Raw genomic sequence first — 25,709 nt, forward strand, 5'->3', positions numbered from 1 at the left:
TGACTGGGAGCACTTCAGTCCTTTCCACGCACATAACCCTCTGAATCAGCCTTTTCCCGTAGAGAAGTGGGCGTAGATCATGCCTCCATCTACGACAGAGGTGCCACCGTGGTCTCCAGTTGGCACCTGTGCATGGAGGCTGTGCTGCCTCCTGATTCTCAGATTCTGATCTCAGCGTCCCTCTGTAGTGCCCTCTCCTATTAATTACAAGCAGCCTAACGTCTTTGAGCATATTCCAGATAAGCCCTGCCATCTGTGTTGGCAAGGGTCAGCCACGTGGTTGCAGGGAGGCCTTCCTTTTGAATTTGCACAAGATAAGACCTCCTGACAACCAGGTGTCCTCCATGCTTCCATTATCACCTCAGATAGGGCCAGGTTCTAATTCACTGTTGTTTTCATTATCAATTGTGACAACTGTCTGATGACACATGTGGAATAGAGATGATAATGCCCGTCTCCTAGGGTGAGTAGTAAGTGGGACACTGTGCTAAACTTCTCTTTAGAAATGCTGGCTCCTAGGGACCTTGCACACTGGTAGTTGAGGCAAAAATATGTCTGTGAGTGCTGCAGTCTTCCTGAATGTGCCCCTATAGTCTGAGGTTGAGAAGGGGTTGCTGAGAGTGGATCTTGTAGGTATTCCACATTTACCATGAAATGGCAAACGAGCCCTTCCAGCTGTGAGGAGTTCCCCTCCACTCAGACTCAGTTAAAGCTACTCCGTAGCACTGAAGAGCTGTGACCCTGCTTGCCTCAAGGCTGTCTCCTCCTCTTATCAGACACAGCCTTGGCAAGCCTGATCAATGTCGTCCAAGGTAACCAGCCAATGCCTTCTGTGTCCTTGACCATGTCCGTGACCTCCAGGATATTTTCACTCTCCACTGAAAGTCTTTCTGGGTCACTAGGGACTTTTAGGTCATGTAGGTCTTTGAGAATTGAACAGAAGCATTGAACCCTCTCCTCAGCTAACAGATATTTACACAGTAGTTTGTATAGTTTTCAGTGATTCGTGGAAGTCCCACAAGACCCTCAGGTTAACAGCTCCTAGTCTGGACTGATCATCATGGTTGTTTTGGTAGAAATGCAGGATTAGTCAGTATGTCCATCAGGTGATAATGCCTATGATCAGTTTATGACCGAGAAAAAAGGATATTTTCCTACTGAAGTATTTAATGCAGGTGATAGAATTTGCATGGCAACAGAGAAGGAGGAAATCATAAGACCACTTTCTGCCAAGGCTGGAATGGGTGGGGTTGGTCAATCTATCTCTCACATGTTGCTGAACCCACCCCTTGTCCCTGTGTTCCTGCTTCCCATCATTCCTTGCAGACTGGTTGGTCCAATCAATATTGATAGCCTCTATAGGTGGGGGTAGGAATAGATGGCTTGGAGAGAATATACTGTAACTCTGTTGGATTCCTGCTATTTGGGGCTTGAGAGGAAGAGATAAGGCAGAAGGCAGGGCAAAGGAAGCTGGGTATATCCCTGGGGCTATACCAGGCATCTGTGGGGTTATACCAGGCATGGTCCTGGTTCTAGAAGTGGTTACTATCAGACAACCCAGTAACATGGGCCAGCAAACTATGAAGGAATCAGGAGGTGATTCTCTGGGGACTCTAAACACAGAGGAAGACCTATTCCTAGGGCAAGAACCATCCATCTTGGAAAGCTAGTTAGGGGTTGGAGGAGTGAGTATCTGGCAGGGCATCCAATCAGAATGTAGACTGAAGTCCAGTTCTAACCATCCCTGTACAGGGGCAGTGGGAAAGGAAGAGTGCCACTCAGAGCCCATGCAGGAGGGATGCCCACTGGATCCCACAGATTGGCTTGAACAGGGGTGCTACATGGAAAGCGTAGTGGCTCTGGATAGACCCAGGAGAGAGCCTTGTGGCAGATACTATGGATATACATGCTGCCTATTAATATAAACAATTCCTAAAATGACAAAGGTTCTGTAGTAGAAGATCATCCAAGCAAGTGTAATTAAAATTGCATGTGCAATTTTAATGTTCAATTCTTTTTTAAAAAATGTTTTTAGTTGTGGTTGGACATAATAATTTTATTTATCTACTCTTTTATGTAGTGCTGAGGATCAAACCCAGTGCCTCACACATGCAAGGCAAGTGCTCTACCACTGAGCTACAACCTCAGCCCTTAATATTCAATTCTTAAATTTAAGGGCTAAAATATGTTTTAGGGCTCAAAGCTCTTAAACATCTCCTCATGATTCCCTGTTTTTCAAAGGTCAGGAAAGCACCAGATAGGGCCAGTGGTTCAAGGTGAGGAGATTGTCCACCTTCCTCTTAGGGGTACATGTGACCCAAGCATGTGGGTGGGCACATGCTCCACAGAAGCAGTGGGGGAGAAGGGGGTTGTGATCCTCTCTTTCAAAAGGGAAAAGAAACTCAGTTTTGCTGAGTCCCTGCTGGATGTTGAGTGCAGGGCTCTATGTGTGTTGTCTCGCTTGATGCCCATGATGACCTGGGGGCCTGCAGCCCACAGAGGTTAAGTACTTTCTCAGGGCACCCCAGCTAGCTAGTGGTGCTGTGAAGACTTGCACCCACCCTGGCTCTCCTTCTGTCATTTCACCTGCAGGGTGTGTTCCAAAGCCACTTTAGACACGTGCAGATATCGGTCTCAACTCTGGCTTGGAAGATACCATTTTGCAGAAGTGTTTGTGAGGTGGGAGAGAGTGTCCATGGGGATAAAAGAGAGCCCAGGTCCTCCTGGCTGGTGAGGCTTCTGAGGACCATGCTGACTTCCCCAGTCCCTTTTCAGCACCACTGTCAGTGGGAAGGACCTCTGCTGTGCTGTTGTGGTCATTGCTGATTAGCTGCTTAGGAACTCACACTTACCAAAATTGGGAGGAAGGAAAAGAGCAAAATGTACAGCAAAGAAAACCTGAGATGACAGACAGAAATGATTGCTCTTGGTGATGCCTGCATGGTAAGTGTGGAACCAAAAAAAGCTCAGGGAGTAGGTGGCGAATCATCTCAGATGGGTTGGGTGATGCTCCCAGGTGTGTATGACGGGCTTCAGGAGTTATAGAAAGCCCTGCAATCTTATGTAAAGCATTACAGTTCTGCCTTTTGCTTGGGAGATGGTCCATGGCTTTCTGCTCAAACAAGCTAGTCTGCCAGATAGTTGTCTACTATTTGAGAAGTCGGAATAACATCTTTTGCATATTCTTTTTCATTTTACCTTCATGCTAAAAACAACAGAAAATTGAGCTTATGTAATATAGGATTCCTGGGGTAATACCAGGAAATAGGCGGTAGTGATGGAAGGGTAGGGTGTAATGGATAGAATGGTACATGATAATGCAAGAAAGCAAGATCAGGGCTGGGTGCCTAATTTTGCTTTATATCATTTGGTTATACAATTTTAATAGCTGGTTAGAGAAAGAGAAAATTATAGGGGGCGGGGGCGGGGGGGGGGGGGATGACATGAGGCCCAGTAGAGAGAAATCTGTTTGTGAAGACTGTACTTAGTCTCTTTGTGTGCTGGGCAGATCAATATTGCTTCCGGACAGAGATCATTTAACAGCCATATCTTTCATCCCCTTGAGGAATCTGGGGAAACTGTCAGACTGAGATGTGTACAGCAAACACTCCTAAATGCATCTCTGTGTTCACTAGGGCGAACAACTCAGAGCAGTCCAAGAGCTTGGCCAGCATTGCCTACTGTCCTCCCACTGAGTCCCATCTACATTCCCATTTGGAGCAAGAAATAAATCATGTTTATGTATAGGAAACATCTCTGGCAACTTTAGCTGCTCTGTCTGGCCTAAAAAGGAGGTGGTCTCTTTCCTTCTTTCTCAGTGAGTTCCTGGCCCTGTTCCCTAAGGCCCTGTAGCTGTTTGTCTGAAGGTGTGCTCCTCCTGGTTTATAGATGTCCCTCCACTTATAATGGGGTGATGTCCCAATAAACCTATTATAAATTGAACCTATCAGGGCTGGGGTTGTAGCTCAGTGGTAGGGCACTTGCCTGGTATGCATGAAGGCCAGAATTCCATCCTGAACATTGCAAGAGAGAGGTGGGTGGTGGGGGGAGAGAAATAGATACCCTAAATCAAAATGTACTTAATACCCCTAACCTACCAAACATCATAGCTTAGTCAAGCCTACCTTGCTCAGAACACTTATGTTAGCCTAGAGTTGGGTAAAATCATCCCCCACAAAGCCCACCTTGTAAGCTAAGTGTTGAACAGCTCCTGTAGTTTACTGAAAGCAAGAAACAGGACAGTTGTATGGTTCACTTTGCAGCAGTGGTGAAGTCAGAGAGAGCTGCATTTGTTCAGAATCAGGCAGACACGTGGCAGGTGTCTGGGGAAGCCTTGGAAGGCGGGGCTGCGGATCACTCGCCTCTCTTCTGGCCCTGCCCTTCTCAAGCCCTTGGCACACTGCTCTCCAGGGAGCTGAGCCTGCAGAGGGCACCGAGATGTGCTACCTACCACACAGGTGCTGGGGGCACAGAGCCAAGTTTCCTTTCCCTTCTTCCTCTGACACCAGGAGAACCAGAGCTGGTTTCCTGGGCCTTCCTCCCTGGGAGATTAAAGATGTCTTTGTTCACCAAGAGCTAGATCCCTGGGGCTTAGTGGAAACCAAAAACCAGAAAGGGGTTAGTGGTAGTACACTTGCTAATCATGAGTGAGGCCCCGAGTTCAATCCTCAGCACCACACACATATACCCAAGAAGGATTTGTGTGAGACAGAGAGTATGTATGTTGCATGTGAAAAATCTCAGAATCTCTGTTGCCATGAGAGGTTGAGCTGTTTTGGTCACCACGGCACAATAGCTAATGTTTACCCCCAGCTGATGTTCTGAGTCTGTTCACCGTGGACAGGGATGAGTGAGGCATTGCAGCCTTGGACCAGTGCCCTCCAGTTTCCTGACCAAGGGCCGTGTCACTGACCAAGAGGCTTCTTGACAATGTCTGAGAGTTCCTCCATTAAGGCTTCATGTCCAGGGTCTGGGGTGGCTGGCTTTGGGGAAGAGTGGGGGGTTATAGACAATATGGTTTCCTGGATGCCCTGAGTCAGTGAAAAGCAGAAAGCTGCTACCACACCCATCCTACAGTGCCCGTCAGAGGGGGTCTACCCACCACACTGGGGGCCTCATCATCTCATCAGAGCAGAGACTTTGGAAAAGGGGCACTGCACTCACTCTCTCATCCCTCTGAGCCAAGTGCTGCTGCCAACAGGAGGCATGTGTCTGTTGAATAAGGCTGGCAGACAGCTCCTGTTTCCATGGTTACCGAAGAGGGCAGGTTAGTATTAAGGCTGCCTAAGGAAAAACTGGAATTGCAGGCAGGGCTTGTGCAGAACCTTCCTTTAGTCGCTTACCCCTCTCCCTAGATGGTCTGGGGACTCTTGATCTGAGGAAATGGGAATTTCCTTCAAGGGTCCACTTAGCTGCCCTGGCTTTATCACCTAACAGGTGTGTTTCCCTTAGTGCAGAGAAGCAAGTCTCTCAGGTGTCCAGAGGGGGCACTGGAGAGCAGCCCAGAACTCTTCCCAGAGCTCTGCGCTGTGTGCCGGTGGGTCCCTGGGATTCCATTAGAGACACACGCCCCTGTCCCCAGGAGAGTATAGGGTTTAGAAAACCCTTAAATCCAGATAGGTCCTAGGTCCCATGAACGGTATCATCAGAGTGACCCACTGCCTCAGGTCACAGCATTCTTGTGTGGCTGCATGAATAACAACAGGTTTAATTATAAGACATTGTAAAATCTCTTATTTGTGTTTCCATGTGACCAGTTACAGGCTCCGCAATCCAAGGCTGGAGTCCTGTCCTTTGTTCTCTGCAGAGTCACACATCATCTTGGTCCTTTTTCTTTGTAACGAGAATAAAATAATCATTGTGGGGAGAATGTGGGGGAATTGATCAGTGTGGATAGGGGACATTTAAAAGCATAGCAAGTCAGTGAAGGGCACTTTGGGAATTGATGCAATTATCAACATGTTATTTTAGTCTCTCTTCTTGGCCATTTTGGAAGAAAATTGATTAATACCTTTTGAGCGCTGCTTCAGAAATTATTTTTGGTGTGGAACAAAAATAAAATGTGCTTAGGAAACAGTTGCCTAATAAGATTAGCCCGTTCTTTAATCCTGTTGGAACAAACTCTGGCCTTTAATAAGACTTTTCTTTGAGTAAACAGGGAAAGCCTCAGGTGCCTAGCTGGGTCTTTTGTTGTGCATTCACCCTGGCTGCTCTCCACTGCATAATTCAGTGTAATTTACACTTCTGAGTTATTTGCATTTTATTTACTTTCAAGAATGTTTTCTTTCACATTCTAGGGGGAGGGAGGGGATAATCTGGATTCTTTCACTTTCTGCAGGAGGGAAGGGAAATTCAGAGGTGTTTGCTGACCAACCTCACTGAATTTCTATACAGGCTTTAAGGAGTTGCTCCCTTTCCCTTTTCCTGGGCCTGGGATGGTGCCGTCTTGGCCCCTTGGGGAGGTTTTCAGCATGAAGATGCTTGTTATTTCCTACCAAAGGGAATAGCAGGTAAAAACTGGGCTTCTCCCCTGGTGACTGTTGGCATGATTGACAAGCCATCCCCACAAACGTGCTTGGGGGTCTTATCTTTTGAACCCTATCTGATAGAAATAAGGACAGACAGAAAATGCTTCCTCATTAGTACAGAGCATGGACCTTGGAGGGCAGTGACACATCATCAGGATGATCTCCTGGACTCCTAGACTGGAAGAACTCAAAGCCTTGATAACTTGCTGCAGGTGCTCCGGTGGACTTCACAGGACCCATGTGTTTCCAGGATAGCAAACCCAACCTTCAGAACAGGAGAGGAAGAAAGCCAACCAAAGGAGGAGAAGGGCAGTCTGCTTCCTGGCTGTTCCTGTAGACCATTGGTAGCTCTGTGTGCCTGCAGTGTTTGTTAGGTGGAGCCTCCTCATCTGGTGGGTGTGAGGCCTGTGGCTCTCCATTCCCGACTCAAGCACACAAGCTGCTCCCCCAGCACCAAACAATTCCCTACTTTCATGGGCAGGCTTGACCTAGTCCAAAGGCCAAGGCCTCCTGAGGACTTGACACTAATCCCATTGGATATTTCTCATACCTCTCTCATGCCTCATCCGGTATTGTTCCTTTCTAGACTGAATAGGTTCTGCTTCTTCCTCATGACAAGTTTCTGCCTGTGTGAAGTTTTAGGAAGCTTCGGGACACATTCCATTTCTGAGTGGCCCAAGCCACAGAAAGTTAATATTTGAAACAGTAGGAGAGGAAGAGCTACAGGCAGAAACCTGGGTTTGATTAAACACACATAAACACACACACACACACACACACACACACACACCCCAGAAGAACTGAGCCTTCACTATAACTAGAATGAAAGAGAAAAGCAATTACTTTCTCCTAAAGATGCTCTGAGGCTCTTGGAGGAGGGATAACGGTCTCAGTGCGGGGGTGTCTAGGAAGGCCATTCCTGACTGTGTTGGATACGAGGTTTATGTGCTGACTGGAGTTAGGCAGAGTGGACAATTAAAGTGAAGATGGGTAATTAAAGAACTTAAAGGGAAGGAATGGACAAACCCAACAGTAGGACAAACTGTGGGGGCAGAAGGGAGTACACAGTCTCTGTCCTATCAGCAGCCTGCCCAGCCAGGTGGGGAGGGCATAGGGCGCTCACCGTGTTTGCTGACAGACTTGCTAATTAAACACCAAAAGGCAATATCGCTTTGCCAATAGTGATGGCTGTGCCAGCATTATCAGTTGCAAACTGACTGCCAGGAGCATCCTAATTAAAAACAAACAGCACTGGAGGTGGCATGGGGACTGGGATCCTGTCTGGGTTTCTTAAGCACTTCTAGGATTGCTCCCAGGGAAAGTCACACCCTGGTCACTTTTAGGCCACTGCCTTTTCTCAAAGGAGCCTCTGTCTCATAACAAGGTGGTGTGATGTGTACAACTTGTCCTGCTTCCTTAAACCCCAAGGTGCTGGGGTGATAAGCAAACAGACAAAGCCACTAAAAGCAGATTGCATGATGCAGTTCATCCCTGAGAGGGGACGTGCTGCCTGGGGGTTTAATGATTTCTGCTGGGCCTCTCAATTAGGGGACAGCTAAAGCCCAAGGCCTCTTCTAAGAGGGGTTAGAATTTCATCAGAAAGCAAGTCTGGTCACATGAGAATTTCTGGCACTGTGTGCATGGCAGGCTGGACACCAGCCTGCCAGAATTGAGCGAGCAGATCGTATTGGCTTCAGCGGAGGGGAAAAGTCCGAGACTGGCCTGGGAGAAGGAGCCAACTCACTCCACCGGCTGCGGACAGGAACAGTACCACTGCTGCAGCAGGACCAGGGCTCTACTGTCCAATGCCCCCTTTTTTGAACCTTAATCAAGGCAAGTGGTGCCCAGGACTGAAGACCAAAAGATGCCTAAGGAATGCAATGCTTTCCACGCCCTCTCGGCAGCTCTGTGCTGCTTCTATCACCGCAAATCTCTCCTTGGAGTCAAGGTAGGTGTGGTTTGGAGATTAAGTGCATCTGTAATTCTTTGGGGGGCTCTAAAAGCATCGGTTTTCTAAAGGGCACTAGAAAAACTTTGTAGTTTGCTGGCTGTAAAAACAGAAGTGCTTTCTTTGACTGATGGATCATGAACCCCTAGTGGTGTGTCCCTCTCCTGGAAACAGAATCCAGTGGCACAGAATGGGGCTCCTTGTCTGTGTTTGGGGATGAGGCTCTGTTGTTCGGGACACTTTCAGTTTCCTTGGGCTGAAATTTCATACCAAAAGAGCTGAATATGACAGAGGTTATTTTTCTTCTTCCTATCTTTGTCCCCGTCTCTCTTCCCACGTTCATACTAAATGTGAAATAGCTGGGTCCTTTTCTCTGCTTAACCTGAAGGTCCATTATATGTCAGTAATGTAGAGAAACCACAAAATCTCTCTTTTCAAATTGCAGCCAGCTCCCCAGAGTTCAGAAATGTGTTTTTCTTTACCACTCACCCTGTAACCTTTGTTACAAGACACAGTGCCAGCGACTTTGCATAATATGTCAATATACTATTTCGATGAAAATATTCTGAAAATTCATTTGACTAATTCAAGACAAGGCCTGTGTTCCATGTTGCCTGCCTGTGACGCACCAAGAATTAAGATTAACATGGGCTTCCGTTGATCTTGGGGTTTGTCTGCCTCGAAAAAATTCTGCCAGCCCCAGTGTGACTATGAACTTCATTTATTTCTGGGAAATCGGAGTCCAGAAGCTCTCAAGGAATTCTTCCTACCCTGCAGCAGAACTCCCTCTCCTGAGATGATATTCTGCTTCTTTCTTTTTGGTAATGCTTAAAAAAAAAAAAAAAACTCAGGAAAATTACCTGTTACAGAGAGAAAGAACCATCTATGGGGAAATGTGCTTTGAGTGAGAAGAGGGTGGGTGTCCTCAGACTTTGCTGACTGGTTGGAGTGTTCAGACTGGCTTTCCATCCATTCAGCAAAGTCCATTTTTGTATTTTAGGTTTTTGTCAAGAAATTTGGAGGGGGATGCGTACTTAACCATCAGTTGAGGTGTTCCCTCCCTGACTTCAGAGCCCCTTTCTTATCCAGGAGCCCAGCGGGGTGACGTGAGGACCCTGTGGTTTGGTGCCTAAATATGGATCATTCTAGCATAGAGCAGATGACATTATGCTATTAACAGTATTATAGAGCTGTCAAAGATAGACTGGGAGGTCCCGAAGGGAAGCATGCACTTCAGAGATTGGCACTAGGTTCTCCCTCTATAATAGACGCCAACTTCTGCTAATTCAGAAAAGTACAGCTCAGCGTTTGGTATGTGAGGAATCAGCCCATAAATATCTGGGTCTGAGCGATGAGATTCTGTTTGGATACCACTGCTTATCTGCAGCAAGAGCTCCTAAGTCCTTCACAGAAATGGCCATGTAACATATGGGGTTAATCTAAACCATTTCTTGTCCTTGAACTTTTTCTCTCCCTCCCCACCGCAGCCACTCCTCGTGGACGACTCTTGGTAGAAATGCTCTCCCCCCCACCCCTGGGGTTCCCACCCCACCCATAGTTTGTTGAAGACTTAACACAGAGAGAGGCCCTGACCTGCTCACTCACCAGAAAGTGTGATCTTCATTTCCAACTTGGGTTTCCCTAACTGTACCCTCCAGACGAGCTTTCCTGTTTTGTTTTGCTTAGTTACCTGGGAAGGAAATCTGCCTGTAGTCAATCCTTCATCCTCCTAACGGTGCCTCAACGATAATGCCAAATCGTTTTTATTGACTCCCACTTTAATTAGGGGTTTCAGGCCTTTCTGCTCATAATTAGTTTCCGTTGCAATTAGAATTTCAAAATTAAATTGGGATTGATTGCCTGATAACAAAACGGAAATAAGGCTCCAATTCTTGACCATGTATGCTGCTTCTCTTGGCATGAATTTCTCATACCAAAAATAACACTTGAGGTAGTCATGGTAACTTTCCATTTGGTCTAATCCATATCATCTCTGGAGAAAGTAGGATGTTATTAATAGTGTTTGTTGTATGGGAAGAAAACTAAAAATACAAAAACTCCTTCATTACATAGGAGACCAATCACACTCAGAACAAGATCTCTCAGAATAAGCTCTTACTTGCAGAAGTCTTGCAGGATTTAGGATATATCTAAGAGCATCGTCGTGTGGACTAGTACATAAAGACCCTGGAGAGGAATTAAATGAGAACAAAAAATAATGGGGGTGAAGAGGTGTCAGGGATATGCATATGCATACCTAGAGAGGAGGCCAAGTAGGGAGAGAACCGTGTGAGCCTCTTTTTAGGAGAGGCTTCAGGGAGGATGTGGGACTGGCTTTTGTAGAACAAGCAACCCTTTACAATTTTTTTTCTTTTTTTTTTTCTTTCTTTTTTTTTTTTTTAAGTAACATGGGATTTGGGAGGATGGGATGGGGAAGGCATTCCAGGTGTGGGGAATAGCAAACCCAGTGGCTCAGAGACGAAGACACTGGTGTTGACAATAGCATTGAAAACCAGGCCTGGTCAGAGCAGGGGTTCATAAGGAGGCTTAGTGGGTGACATGAGCAGGAAAGTAGTGGGACTTAGGACCACCTCCTAGGTCTCCAAGTTACAAGCATCGGAGGCAGGTTGCCATATGGATTTTCATCCTGGTTGCATCCTCAGTTAAGCTTAGCAAACCTTATTTGTGACACTTTGTTGGCCTTTGCCAGGTGCTGTGGCCTTAGGTTAGTGGGTTCAGTTGAGGAGATCTGCTGCAGTGCTCTGGTAAGCATTCTACAGATATTTATTGACCAACTAAAAGAAAGCATCATTTATCAGAGACTTGGTACTCTCTGTGGAGGTAGATCCTGGCTTCCCAGAGGCACATGCCTGGCATAGCCAGGGCTGGAGTGGGGAGGAGCAGAGGAGGTCTCCTGGGGAGAGGTAGAGTCTGCCGAGACTGGAAGAATTAGTAGAAGTTAGGAGAAGGAGAGGAAATGACATTCTGGGTAGAGGAAGGAGTGTCTAGATGTGGACGAGGCTGTGTGCATGCACCCCCTTCACAACAGACCCCAGAATTTGGATCCTGACCTAGGAATTTTGTGGGCTGAGGAAAAAGGAACTGAAACTTACCATCTTATTCATGGCTCATCCTGAGGAAGGTCAGTGAGGTTGTGTTGGTGGGGAAGGCGGGAAGGGAGATCTAAGATGAGGAGTGAACCTTGCAAGCACAGAAAAGCTGCCTTTTGAAGAAGTGTGAACAGAGAGGTTGGGGTTTGAAGTGGTGGATTAACAGATCAGCAGGTGTCAGTTAACAGGTCATTAAGTCCAGTGGTTGTGGTCTCCTTTTGTCCACAGCAGCTAAGGTTAGAAGACAGTGGATTGAAAGCGTAGACTTTGCCACATTAGATTTGATTGTCTTTGAAGCCATCAAATGCTGTTATATACAGTGGGAAGATCTTAAATCATGTTTTTGTGCTTCCTTTTGCTTTAAATCCCCCTTCCCCTATTTGGAGCCCCTGAATCCACATTATAGCCTGAGGTGTCACATCCCTAGAACATCAGGTCCCTGGTACTTGGTTTCATTTGAAACTGCCTCTACTTGTGGAATGAAGATCCTGTGGCTGATCCTTTGGTTATCATGACAGCCTGGTACTAGTGACACATCGTGGCTCTGGTGATGGCCTGGTTGCCTTTGTCATGGGGTAGATGCACCATCAGCACGAACTGCGCAAGGTGGAAAAAGCCTGTGGGAAATATCTTTCCAAGTGACTCAGCCCCTCCTCATGGCAGCTGCCAGTTGCTCATTTCTCTCTAGACCTCCAAAAAAAAAAAAAAAAAATACACCAGCACAGCTTTTTCTAAGAGCCTTAAATGCATTCCATTGGCATCGAGGAGCTCTGGGGATCTGGTTTCCACATCAGAAGGACATGCCTGACAGAGGCTGTGTCCCAGCACCCCCTTCCCCACAGACCCCAGAATTTGGATCCTGGCCTAGGACTTGTTTTCGTTGGAGAGACCTGAGTGGGAAACAGAGCAGGACTGGGACCCTGGGAAAATTTTGTGCGTAGATTCAGCACCTCGTGGACTCCAGAGGAGGGACGAGCCACACACTAGGGAGAAGGCTGGAGAATTGGTATGCATGGGCCACAGAGGTCTCTCTGCGCCTGGCTGTGTGAGAGGTCAGCAGTACTCAGAGGACGCAGGCCCCATCCCTGGGCTTAAAGATGTCAAAAACAACAAAGGGGCCTTTTAAGTGATGGGTATTTTTGGGTGTCCTAGTTGGGGAAAAGACACCACGGTGGCATCTCTGTCCTGAAATGGATTTCTGGTGTCTGTCACAGTTCCAGAAGCTACTGTTGCAATCTGACAGTGGCCATGAGAATATTCAAACTTATTTTTCTTGCTTGTGAAGGAGCTATAATCAAGCCTTTCAGTTTCCATGGATAAGAATTCTTCCCAGTGTCTACTCTTGATACCTGTTTTCTTTTATCAAAATAGTTATGTGTAAAGGACAGATGAGCTAGGATCCTGGGTTCTCTGTGAGAAGGGACTTGAGGAACCAGCCATCAGACTCCCGCTCAGAGCTCCTCTGCTCCTCCTACCTCCATCCCTGGCCCCGTTACACGAGGACCCAGGGCTCCTGGTGCTGAGGATGGAGGGGAAGTTCCCACCTGGGAGGAGCCCTCCCTCGTCTGGTGGGGTATGGATATGCAGGCAGCTCTCTCCAGGCCAGTGGCGGGTATGGAGTAGGAAGGGTGCCTGGCTTCTTGTGAGATCCAGGAGAGGTATGCAGGCCAGCCCCAGCCAGGGAGCTTCCAGAGGAGGTAACACCATAGGAGCAGAGGTAAAGGCCCAAGAGAGAAAGAGCATCCTGAGCAGGAACTTCAGGCTGAAGTGGAGAGTAGAGGGATGAGGGAGGCCAGAGAGGTGGCTGGTGAGCAGAGGATACAGAGCCTGTGTGCCGAGAGGCAGTGGGACCTCTGGGGATCAGTAAACAGTTGGAATGGGGAGTGGGGTGAGGGTTTGGGGGGATGAGTGTGGAACGTAAACAGCGTCTCTCCTCACCCAGGCCTGGGTCCTCGCTGGGCGCTTGCAGCCCATCAGTTCTGCTTGTCCTTTCCCGGCTCCTTCCTGTTTTTCTCTCTCTCTTCAAGCTTTGTCCTTTTCAATGCTTATAATGAGATCTTGTTCTTCACAGTGGCAGTCAAGGCCATGAGACATGATCTTTTCTGTCCCTATCCGTGCCCCCATGAGCTGCAGTTATTTCCATGTCCTTATCCATGGTCCTCGCTCCCTCCCTCCAGCCTCCGAGGATGAAGCTTCCCTCCCTCTCCCTGACCCAGGCCTGTCTTGCCACCTGTGCCCGTGGCCACCCCTCCTCAGGGGCTCCTCTTGAGTTATCTTCAGTCTCTCCATCTCTACCAACACTTTTCCTCTTAGCTTCTAAACATGCTCTGATCTTTCCCATCCTAAAAGTCATCCTTATTTCCATTTTTTTCTTCCTTGTCTCCACCTTCCCCCACCTAAAAGCTGGCTAGGACAATCTGTATTTCCTCAGTCCTGTTGGCCACTCGGCCCCTTTACTCCACCAGCAACGTGCTCATTGCCAAGTCCGGTGGGTGCTGTCCAATTCTGACTTTACTGGAACTCTCTGCTGCACCTGGCATAGTTGACATTCCTGGAACTCTGCTCTCTCAAACTCCAGGACACTGTACCCTGCTTGTCCTGCTGGGTCCTTCCGGATTGATCCTACACTATCTTCTTGGATTTCTCTTTCTAGTCTGCCTCTTAGAAGCCAGTATTCCCCAGCTGTCTTCCCATGCTATATTCCATCTCTTAAATGGGAGTTGAGATAGGATCCTTCAAGGCACTGAGAATTCCCAAGCTGCGTCTCTCGTCAGCCCAACTCCACAGCACCTGGACCCCGTGGCTTGGTGAGCAATTCCATCCAGGTGGCCCACCAGCACCCCAGATTCTACATCTTCTCCCACAGCACTGCTTCCTCTTGTGTCTCTTGGGTGTTGGGTGTTGGGTGGTGCAGTCATCTTTCTGGAGTACTCATGCCTCTTCCCTGTTCACTTCTCATGTGTCGTGGATTAGCCTTCATGACACTACCTCCTGTCATCTGTCTCTTCTTTCTGTCTCTACCATCATAGTACTTATTCAGGTCCCCAGATCTCTTGCTTGGAATTCCTCAATAGCTTTCCCGTTGGTCATCTTGTTTCCTGAATCTTCCTAGAAGGTTGCCATTTCTAGAGATGGAAGTGAAACTGTGTCCTTAAGGCAATGCATTCCCACATTTTAACAAGTGTAACTGCTAGAAGGCCTCATCTTGAGTGAAAAATCTCTGCCCTTGCGACAGTTTCCTTGTTCTGCAGTTAAATGGGCACTGTAGCCCATCAAATGCATGTCCCCGCCTTCAGATTGTGAACATGTCTATTTTGAGGCTAACTTAGCTGGTATAAATGGACAGCTAGAAATAGGATAGGACAAATTCTGATTCTGTTTCTCTACAGAGTTGAACCAAGAATATTTGACCCATTGTCTTGGGACAGTGACAGCCCCTGCCTTCAGATATTTCAGCACAGCCCTCCAGTTCCTCTTAAGTCTCCTGTACAGGCTGAACATTTCCAGTTTTGTATTCATATAGAAATACTTTGGGAAACTTAAATTCTAGGTTTCAACCAAACTCCAATTCCATAAGTCTGAGAACATCATGAAAATATAGGGTCTTGGCCATACTTTTCTCTTGTGAAACAGAAATTGTCTTCATACCTATTTAGCTCCCGGGTACACTGCATTCATGAGATCTGAGTTGTATTGTGTTGTCTTGTCCCTGGTTCTCTGTTTCTTTCCATAAAATCTAATGTGGTGTTTATGTTTTTTAAAAAGTTTATCAAACAAGAAAACGTGTGTCTAACGGCTTATGTTCCTCTGGGAGACATATACCTTTAAAGTGATCAGTGAGTTTTGTATCAAAGGTGGTGGAGTTGATACTTGGCCAAAACCCATGAATCTTATGGTGAGTCATTTAGTTTTACTGCAAGCCTACTATGTACTTAGCACTAACAAATGATGCACTTTGTCTCTGAGTGGAGTTCTAAGAGTTAGTCATGGTACTGTTTTGGAGAGAGAGAATTCAAAAGTCATTTATTCCACACCCCACGTGGAAGTTTATCTGAATCTTGGCCTTTTCCTTTGTGTGTTGGGCATATCTTGTTTTTTTTTTTCCAGTTACATCTCCCAGTGTCTTTCCACTATGACGCATTTCGTTGATTCAGTTTATCTCATTCATTAAAGATGAATTAAGAGAAGGAGAACACTTAAATTGATTTTTATTTTATGACTTTCTTGTTGAAGGGCAAATAGGACATCTATTTTGATGAAAGCTATCATATCACACCACTCATACTTTACATTAAGATGTTAAATTAAAAAGGTTAAATTACCCGTGGTCAAAATTGCTGCCTGGGATCTCCTTGCATTCTGAATTCTGGTCAGCTGCTCTTTAGACCCTCTTATCAGGGTCTGCCTTAGCCAGAGCAGTCTTTGTTTTTATTGGGCTTTTTCCCCTCCATTCTCTGTGGATGTTAACAAAGTACCATTATTACTGAATGTAATTTCACTGCCAGACTCCACGATTCACATTTCCCTGGCATCATCTTATTTAATCCATACACCAACCCTGTGTGAGAGAGAAGTATTAATAGAAGTCACTCGAGTGAGCACTTGGTTAAAGAGACCAAAGTGGTTTAGAAGGGGTTTTCATAGGTCAAACTGGTTCTTAGCTTTTCTTTGAAGCCCATCATTTCACTAGCCCAATAAATGTTAAATGCAACCAAGTGACCTTTGGCCTCCATCTTAAATGGGGCACATCCCATTTCTCCCTGGGAGTAGGAATCCAAATGCAGGACTCCCTCCCTCGTGGAAGTGATTTGGGTGTCTGTTCCACATTCTGCTCCAGGAAGTCATCATCTAAATCTGATCCAGATGGAAGGTACCCACTGGGGCTCTCAGCAGGGCAAGATGTTGACAAATGGCCTATTAGAAATCTCTTCATGTTTCAGTTTATCTATTGACAGGGAGAGGTGAGCCCCACCACCACCACCTTGGAGCTGAGCTCTGAGTGGCCTATTGGTAAAATAATGCTTTGTCAAGGCAGTAAGAAGCAGAGTGGTCAAACCCTTCTGAGCCATATCAGGGTGGGAAGAGATCTTAGAGTAGATAAAAACAATGAGCAATTTCTCCAGTGTGGGGAGAAAAGATGCGACATTTGTTAGTACTGAGTGCTGCATTCAATGACGCTTAGGCCTGCCTACCCCCACCCTTCCCCACACCCCACCCGAAAGTTGTCAGACTGTAGTCCGTTTCCTTTGGTGAGAAGTAGTTTTCAGTCCCTTGATGTTTCATCAAAAAAAAATTTGAGCTCCAAAAGCCGTAGCTTCCCAATCAGACAGGGTGAAAATTTGTAGAGGAGACATTGCCCCGAGAAGGAGCAGGGAAAAGGATAACGCAGTCTAACATCAAAGGGAGCCATGGGCATGATCAGAATGACTCTAATGTAATTCGTTTGGATGTGGGATTAAGTTACCACTGCCAGTTTACAAGGTGCGCTGCTTTAAAACTCTAGTCCACACAAATTACAATTGAATTAGCCTCTTTAGTCTGCACACCCCGATAGCAGAATTTTAATGGGTTTTTCTCAGCACCTTGATAAGCAAGGAGTTCCACAGATGTCCTCTTCATATTTCCTATTCATGATTTCTGTGCCTCTTTTGATAAGAGTTTGATATGATTTGGTAATGAAATGAAATGAAATGAAATCTCTTGGACTTAGACTCTCTGGGGGTTTCAATGGTATTTTCCTGTCTGCACTCAGGTCTGATGGCTCCTGTAATTTTTATTCATCTGTGAAAAGAAAAATCACATGTAGTCGGAGAATGAAGCATCTTAGTTTAACAGCAAATCACAAATCAGTTTTTAATAGCTCTGGAGTGGGAATCTGGTCTATAGTGTGATAAATGACACAAGTCTAATTATAAGATAGTAAAACGGCATCACAACCCATCTGCAGAATCTTTGCTGAATATGAGATTCCTTCTAGGATTTGGAAGAGAAATTTACATCATCAAGATATTTAAACATAAGCATCAAATTAATGGATGTGTTTCTGTATGCTGAAACTTATTGAGATTTTATGAAATCCTTCTGCTACTGTTTCCACCTCAGAAGAGACCAGAAAGCTTTTCAGTGACCTGAGATAAAATACACAACACATGGGACTTTAGCAGCACCACAGGTCATTGACTGCTGTACATTTTCTTCAAATGCCCTGTCTATTCAGAGAGGCTGTGACCAGAGTCAGGCATGGAGACTTTCTACCCCTACATCTGCACCTCCTGCAGATCTAGCTGGAGAGGCATGCCCAGCTGGCATGCAGTGAGTCCTAGGGTTTAACCCAAGGCATAGTGCTTTGGTGACTCTCAAACTCCTGATTGTTTCTGTAGAACTTTGGCCAAAAGGATATGTGTAGATAGAGCATGTGTGATTAGTAAGCTGCCTACAGGAGCCACTTTACTGAGCTTTAATGAAAGGATCTGACTGAGCAGGCTCAGAGGCCAGGGGCCCAGGTGAGATGAGAAGTGCTTATCTTTCAAGAGCCCAGCACTGAGAAGGAAAAGAGGTCACCAGGAAGAGCTCAGGGCCTCTCCCCTCTAGTGCATAGGGTGCCTTGTATGAATTAGAAGAAGACATCTTTTCCTTAACACTCTTTATTGCCATCTGCCAGGCAACTCTAACTACTGTACAGATCTACTGTGTGCTGGGGATCTAGCTTGGTGGTAGAAAGCTCGCCTAGCATGCACAAGGCCCTGGGTTCAATCCCCAGCACCACAAAAATAAATAAATAGAAGTTTAAAAAAGAGAAAAGAACACAGATCTCCTACAGCTGTGGATGACCAGCACCTCCTTGATAAGAGGCCACCATGCTGTCCACCTCCTAGACCACAGGCCAGGCCACTTGTGTGCTCACTAGGCTGGAATAAGCAAAGATGCTCAGTAGCCCCTGCTCCCTTTTGGCTATGTGTATCAGATAAGGGTATATAAAATTTGAATTTGATTTTTTTTTCCTCTTTGGACTTTTGTTTCAAAGTTTTTGTTTGTTTTATTTAAAAGTAAAGGCTGTGACATTTATCTCAGTAATTAGCATAAGAAACTATTTTTTCTAGCCTGCTCATCCTAATGGGAAAGGAGGATGGATGAATTCATATCTTTCTTTGGCTTATAATAAAAATATTTTTAGGTAAACCATAAAGCCAGCCAGTGTCCATAAAAGGTGAAACAGAAACAATATGGTAATTGTTTCATTGCAAGAATTTAGGATAGCCACAAATGACATCCCTGTTCTTTCTGTTCTACCTCAGATTAAAACATCCAAGGACTTGGGCTAAATTTCTAGCCTTAAAACTTACAGAGAACTGGATTTTGGGGTTTTGGCTATGGGTAGGGTTAAGAGCGGCAGCGGTTATTGGAATGTATTCATTCTTTAGGTTCATGATTGGTTTGGGCAGGATTTCAATTGGGTCTTTCAAAGTCCTGTATATGCACTTTGGCAATTTTACCAAAACTTGGACACTGCTTGAAATTCAACAAAAAGCAGGGATTCCAAGGGGCTGAGTTTTAGAATTCTCCAAAGACCTTCATTTTTTAGGTGGCTTTTCTTGGAAGATGATCCCAGAGGTAGCATCCTTCAGAGTACTTTGTATATAGTTATTGAGAGTTTATTTTTGGGGAGAGGAGGTCTTTTTTATGTTTATCACATCTCTTAGGGACAGTGGTGACCTAGGCTATATGTCACTGCAGGTCTTGCTTGAGTTTGGTGGGTTTGAGTGAGGGTCCATTGCTTTGGACTCCTGCATTGCCCTAGCCTGGATCACCTGGTACAGTTTCCACAAGACCCCATGGGATTTCCCACCTTGAGCTCTTCAGAAGACATGGGCTCCACTTATCAATCAGACCGATTCTATATGATGATCTAGAACTCCAGCCAGACTTATAATTTGGTGATCATAATATCCTATGAGATTTCTCAAAAAGAGATTAAAGAAAAATACCTGACCTGTAGAGTTGTTTGGTACCACTTGACAAGGGGCCTGCACTGTTGTTAACTTCTCCCTTAATATAATAAACTGTTCCAGGACTGAAGAAAGGAAGCTTTTGAGAACCCTCCTGGCATTCTAAGTGTTGTGGTGGAACACTCCTCACCAGAACAGAGCCACCCAGATGTAGCCAGCCTCTGTGTTCTCCGGTGTTCCCTCTCCTGCCCTCTCCTTCCCTCCTTCTTTCATGCATACAGACATGCCCTTCTTATTTTTGTTTATTTCAAATAAATTAATTTTCAGTCTTGTTCACTGAATGAATGACTAGAAAAATCGTCTCAATTTTAAAAATTTAATTAAAAAAAGTATTAACAACTAAGCGTCTAAAGCTTCGAAGGAAATATAATCTGAGTACAAGGAACTAGCTTCATGCAGACCTCAAAATTTTTTTGCATCTGCACTGGGCTGTCACCTGTGTGTCTGGATGTGAGTCATTTGGAGGGAACCACATGTATGTGCTGATGCCAAGACATATACATACAAAGCGCTCACCACCAGGTGGAAGTCTGCCTTCCTATAAGTGGCCAGCATCATCCTGCATAGACAGAACCATTTACTGAACTGAAAACCCCAAGAACTGTTGACTTTGAACTGAGATAAAGAGAATAAACAAACATGTCCCTACATAGAAATTAGCTATTCCAACTGCTATCTTTTTTTTAAAATTCCATCAGAACTTCTCAAAGGCCACATATCTCTAAAACTTTCTGATGGATTTTATGTATCTGTTTTAGAAAATTCTTTGGTAAGAAGCAACTTTCCATATTTGTTGCCAAGAGTCATCCTTGAAAGGAAGTTCAAATTCCACATTGTTTCAAGGGAGTGTCCACCATGTGCCAGATACAGAGTTGGATACTTTATGTGCATTAGGCCATGTAGTCCTGTGAGGTGCGAATCATTCCCCTGGTGCATACAGAAACAAGCTCAGAGAAGTCTAGAAATGTGCCCAAGGTCACTTGTGCTTGATCAGTCTCTAAGCTGTCCTCTTCATGTTCAGTGACAAGGAAGCTGCCAACTAGAGGGCGATTGATGGAGAGCACTGTTCCCTTCAGTTGGTGTTGACTGAGTACCTGCCACGTGCCAGGCTCTGGGCTAGGTTCTGAGAGCCAAAGGCAAAAAAAAGCCATGCACCCCCCCCAAACCCCTTCACTCCCTTGCCTACAGTTTTAATGGATTTCCTACCTTCTTAGATGAATCCAACTCATTGCCTTGATATTCAAGGCCCCTGCATTCCCTGCCCAGCACCCTTTGGCTGCTCCCCAGTCTCCAACCTGGGCTGCAGTGAAGCTGCATAATAGACACCTATACAGGTGGGTCAGTCTGTCTGCTGACCACATCACAGAGACATAGAGGAGGGATGCAAGGGACAGTGTGTTCAGGGAGCATGGGAGGTCCCTGTAATGGGGGCCCTGCATCAGAACATGATGGCAAATTAGTTTGGGGCCAAATGAAAAAGGGCACTGCCTGCCTCCTAGAGAGGGCTTTGGATTTTATCACTAAATAATAGCCCTTGGGAATAAAACCACAGGCCCAAATAAGTTCCTCAAAACTTTGATGCCCCCAGTTTGTGAACTCTTGAACCCCACTCTGTCACCCTTGCCTATCTACCTCATCACTCAAGCCTCTACCATTTGTCTCTGGGGGAACAGGGCAGGATGGGGTCTGTGCCCCTCTGTGCCCATGGACCCGTCTGAGCCTGGGGCAGGTGAAAACTATACATTACAAGCCCCTCGACTTGTGTGTGGAGTTGGGGGCTGAAAGAGATTCCAGGTTTCATGTTAGCTTTAGCTTGGGGCATACTTCAACTAAGTTTCTGAGCCTACCGGTGGTGTGATAAGTCTGGTGGCTTTGTAGGTAGCAGGTTTTAAGACTGAAGATAGGAGGTAGACAAATTATTAGGGGGCGACTATAGAAGTTTCAGCAAAATAGTTGAATCAGTGGGGAATAGAATGGGAGTGGTAAGAGGTAGAATCTGAAATTTCCTTCTTTTCTCCTTCCCTCTTTGCCACCTCCCCTTCTTCCCTTCCTTTCTCTCTGTCTCTTCCCCAGACCAGAGATGCTCTACCACTGAGCTACACCCCCAGTCCCTTTTATTTTGAGACAGGGCCTCACTAAATTGCAGAGGCTGGCCTCCAATTTGCAATCCTCCTGCCTCAGCTTCCCATGTAGCTGGGATTATAAGCATGTGCCGCTATGCTTGGCTCAGAATCAGAAATTTCTTTATCTATAGACACCAATTTTGAGTTTGAATAATGAGGGCAAAGGAGATGCCAAAGGCCAGGAAAGGGAGAGAAGGGCAGAGTTTGCAGTGGGACGAGTTCAATTCATCCACACTGACCTCAGTTCTGAAATGCATGGTGGGAATTTTCCTTGTGAAGCACCAACCCTAAGGGCTGGAGATGGAGATTTGGGCATTACCAGCACATTTCAAAAGACTGCACCGGCCTTGTACCTCCATCCTGGCCCTACTTAGTCCATTCTGTTCACTCTCTGTGTGAACCTGTTGCTTTTCCTGAGCAGAGAGCTTCAACTGACTGTTATTGTCTGGAGAATGAAGATCCGACCCTCAGCCCCAGTGTCAGATTCCACTCATCTGATCTCTGCCCTGATCAGGACTACTGTAGTCACAAGGGACAGGGACCCAGCTTATGTAGCTTAGGTCACAGGGTATTTCCTGGCTGAAGTAATCAGCTGCCACCAGGACATCTTGTGTCTCTTGTTCCTCTTCTCTGCATGTGCTGATTTGGTTGTCTCAGCCCATTTCAGTCGCTCTGGTAGGAAACTTGAAGATGAAGTACCTTCAGACTTTGAGTCTCACGAAGTTTTCACCAGAGTGGGATAGTGTCCTTGGGCGCAGGGCCCTGTCCTGGGCCAACCAGCAATGGCCAGAAAGGTGGACTCTGAACCAGATTCGTAGACTGAAGATGGAGCGCTCCTTCAGGGAGGGTGCTGGAGTCCATTACATATGTATATTCTATGTATATTCGTACCAAATATGTCCATTGCTGTACCTTTGCATTACTTCAGCCCTGTCCTCATCCAGAGCCTCCCTGTCACCATACCCAGCTACTCTTTGTCTCCCTTAGCTCAAATGTCCCTTCCTACCCTTCTCCTTAAATTTCATCCTCAAGGTCCAACTTTGATTCTGCAGCCTGTCATTTCTCCTCCCCACCCCATGAGGCTATTCCCAGAACCCACCTGGACCACAGTGATCAAAGGACAAAGAGATAGAATAGCTCACTCAGGCTGCAGAACTGGGAACAGGAATAAGAGAGCAAGGCAGGAGGTCCACCCCCAGAGCTCTGGGGTGTGTTAACACTTTTGCATGGTGTATGGCCTTCCACCAGGTTGTGCCCTCCCTGAGGGTAAGGATCCGGGCCTTCCTCTAACCCTAGCAGCCTGGTGCCTGGTAAATTGCTTGGACACATTGATAGCCATGACATGGTGCTTCTGCATCTTAACCTTTTGAAACTGCATCAGTTCATGGGCTGGGGGACAGGGTCTTTCTTGCACAACTTCAGATTCTGTGGAAAATGGGAAGCTTTTCTAACAGACAGAGATAGAGTGAAACAAATATTAATTATAATGCAGATGCCATCTTTTTCTAATTCTCCTGTCTCCTGCAAGCAAATGAGCATCCGCAGCCGCCTCTGAGAGTTTCTGACAGATGCCTGTGCACCCCGCCCTGCTGCCTGGCTTAGGATGGGGATCTCCTGCATATCCAGTCCTATTGTTGTGCCTGATTAGAAATGCAGGCTCTGATGCTCACCCGGGAGACCCTGTGCTCTGTTCCTCCCAGGCCGGAACAATTTTCTCTTCCTTGGAGAGCTGTTGAAACGTGGGTTTCTGAGTTAATCGAGGTTCCCAGCACGTCTGTGGAGCTGGCTCTGCGCCTCCAGAATGTGTTTTCCAGCCATCTCCTGGGCTCTAGCTATTCCAGCCTGTCAAGACCAGACTTGCCAGGGTGTGTGGGGCTGCAGAAACGTTCTTTGCAGATTCACGGTGACACTCATGGTTTACAGAGCCAGCCCCGGCAAGCTAGCACCAGTCCTGGTCACGGAACTGGACCATGGGTGTTGCCTCTCAAGAGGAAAGAAGCTGGTAGCAGTCAGCTGCGGGGTTTGTGAACAACCGGGCTGCATTCCTCACTTCTCTCCCCAATCCCAGCCTCTCTGCGCTTCCTGTATCAGACCTTGAATGTGAAGTGTGCTTGGGGGCGGGGGTCGGGGGGGGGGGGGGGGAGGAGTACTAGGGATGGAAACCAGGTCCTTGTGCACATTGCGCAGGTGCCCTACCACTGAGCCACACCCCCAACTCAAGTCTATGTTATAAAATCAGATTAGTAGTAGTAGTAGCATCCTGATATGATATGTCTGTCAATGACAGTTAACATTAGTGCTGACTACCCCCAGGCTGTGTTCCATCGCTTTATAGATATCCACCCATTTAATTCTTATTAGCCTCATTTGACAAATCATTATTCCTATTTTCCAGATAGGGAGCCTGAGGCTCCACAGAGAGTTAACATCACTTGCCTAAAGCCACACAGCTGTTCCGTGGCACAGTGGCCTGGGGATCAAGATGGCTGGCTGGACTGAGCTCTTAAACACTGTGCTGTAATGCCTGTTGATATCAAGGTTATTAAAATGCTGGTGATGAGAAAGATATAGTTAGACCCGGATTGTCATGAAAAGCATCAATTACAGTAATATATGCATTTTCTAACCTTCAATTTGATTGGACAAGTGTGGGCTTCAGCCATCTCCTGCATCTCCATCAGTTTACCTGCATCTAATCTCAGACCCCAATGCTAATGACTGAGACTAAAATGCCATTTTTAAAAGTGGAGTCATGTGAGTGGGTAACCATGATACAGGAGTACTACCCGTGCCTAATAGATACTTAGGACTCTATATACGGCACCTCTTCTTATGCCTCCCCTACCCCACTGTAAAGGACTGCTTCCAAATGCCTGGTGGGTGAGATTCAAGCAAGCCTCGGGGTAGAAGACGTGGCTCCTACCTGCGTCCTTGTTCTGTAGTGGGTGGATATGGTCCCCAGAAGGAAGTGGCAAGACCTGTGGGCAGAGTGTTCTGGACTCAGAGCTGAGCAGCTTCCCTTCCTCCGGAGGCTGCCATGTGGGGTGGGGCTCAGAATGGCTGGAGTCTGTGCTGGGCAGAGAAAGCCTAACCTTGTCTCTCCTCCTCTCTTGGCCACCAGCTCCTTCCTCTTCAGATAAATATGTGAGAAAATGAAGAATGAAACTCACCTTCTAGGAATGAGGTTCAAATTCAGGGCACAAAATAAGAGAATCACCTTGGAGAAAGAGTTGTCCTACTGTAATATGGTCATCGTTAGTATTCATAGCATTTGTGTGAGAAATTGATTATTCACGAGTTTTCCCACTGTCTCTTGCCGCCTGGAAGTTGAAGAGCATGCAGCCCACAGGGCGGTGAGCACCGCATCTACATTCAGTGAAATCTGTCCAAGAGGGCAGGCGAAGCTCCCCTGGGCACTTTAGTGCCGCTGTCCTGTGTTGACAGAGGGACTGAGGGTGACTTGGGTCCAGGCAGTCTTTGAGGTACATTGAATTCAGAAGACATTTACAGAAACAAATGTGACAGAGTTGGAACATACGTGCTAGGAGAAAAGGCTCCAGGAACTGGGGCGGATTGAAACTATATACTTTTGCACTCTCTCTTCCCAAGACCAAATGATGCTGTGCGGACGCTGTCTCTTTTAGTGCATAATTCTAGCCTCTGCAAATAATACCAATGCATGTGACTATTATGTGTGTAAATACTTATCTCTTCTACCCTTCCATCAGAAATGTAGTTTAAGGAAGAGCAGGAGGATTCCTAGGATGTTAGTTGTTCTGGTCAGTTTTTTTACTGCTACACCCTGAGCAGAACCATTGTCTAGGAGGAAAAGTTTATTTGGGGGCTCACACTTTCAGAGGTCTTAGTCCATAGGAGGCTGGCTCCATTCCTTAAGGCAGAAGAGTGTGGCAGAGGGAAGCAGCTCACATTTTGATCCAGAGGCAAGACAGACTCTACTTTCCAGAGAGATATGCCCCAAAGGCCCCCAGGGACCC

General features: G+C 46.3%; 1 protein-coding gene across 4 annotated transcripts in view; it reads left to right on the forward strand.

Annotated features, from left to right (window-relative positions):
- The window catches only part of BCAR3 (BCAR3 adaptor protein, NSP family member), a 139,552-nt gene that overhangs the window by 85,298 nt on the left and 28,545 nt on the right, over positions 1 to 25,709 (forward strand). Inside the window, exon 1 of one of the 4 annotated variants that reach the window (XM_081308340.1) lies at positions 8,061 to 8,475. The exons of the other annotated variants lie outside the window; for them this stretch is intronic. Coding sequence (XP_081164466.1) covers positions 8,392 to 8,475 — 84 coding nt within the window. The 5' untranslated portion in view covers positions 8,061 to 8,391. Of the gene's footprint in view, positions 1 to 8,060; positions 8,476 to 25,709 lie in introns of those variants that run through there. 4 annotated transcript variants of the gene reach the window in all.

Source organism: Spermophilus citellus, assembly GCF_964194105.1.
Source record: "Spermophilus citellus genome assembly, chromosome: 9".
NCBI classification, from domain to species: Eukaryota; Metazoa; Chordata; class Mammalia; order Rodentia; family Sciuridae; genus Spermophilus; species Spermophilus citellus.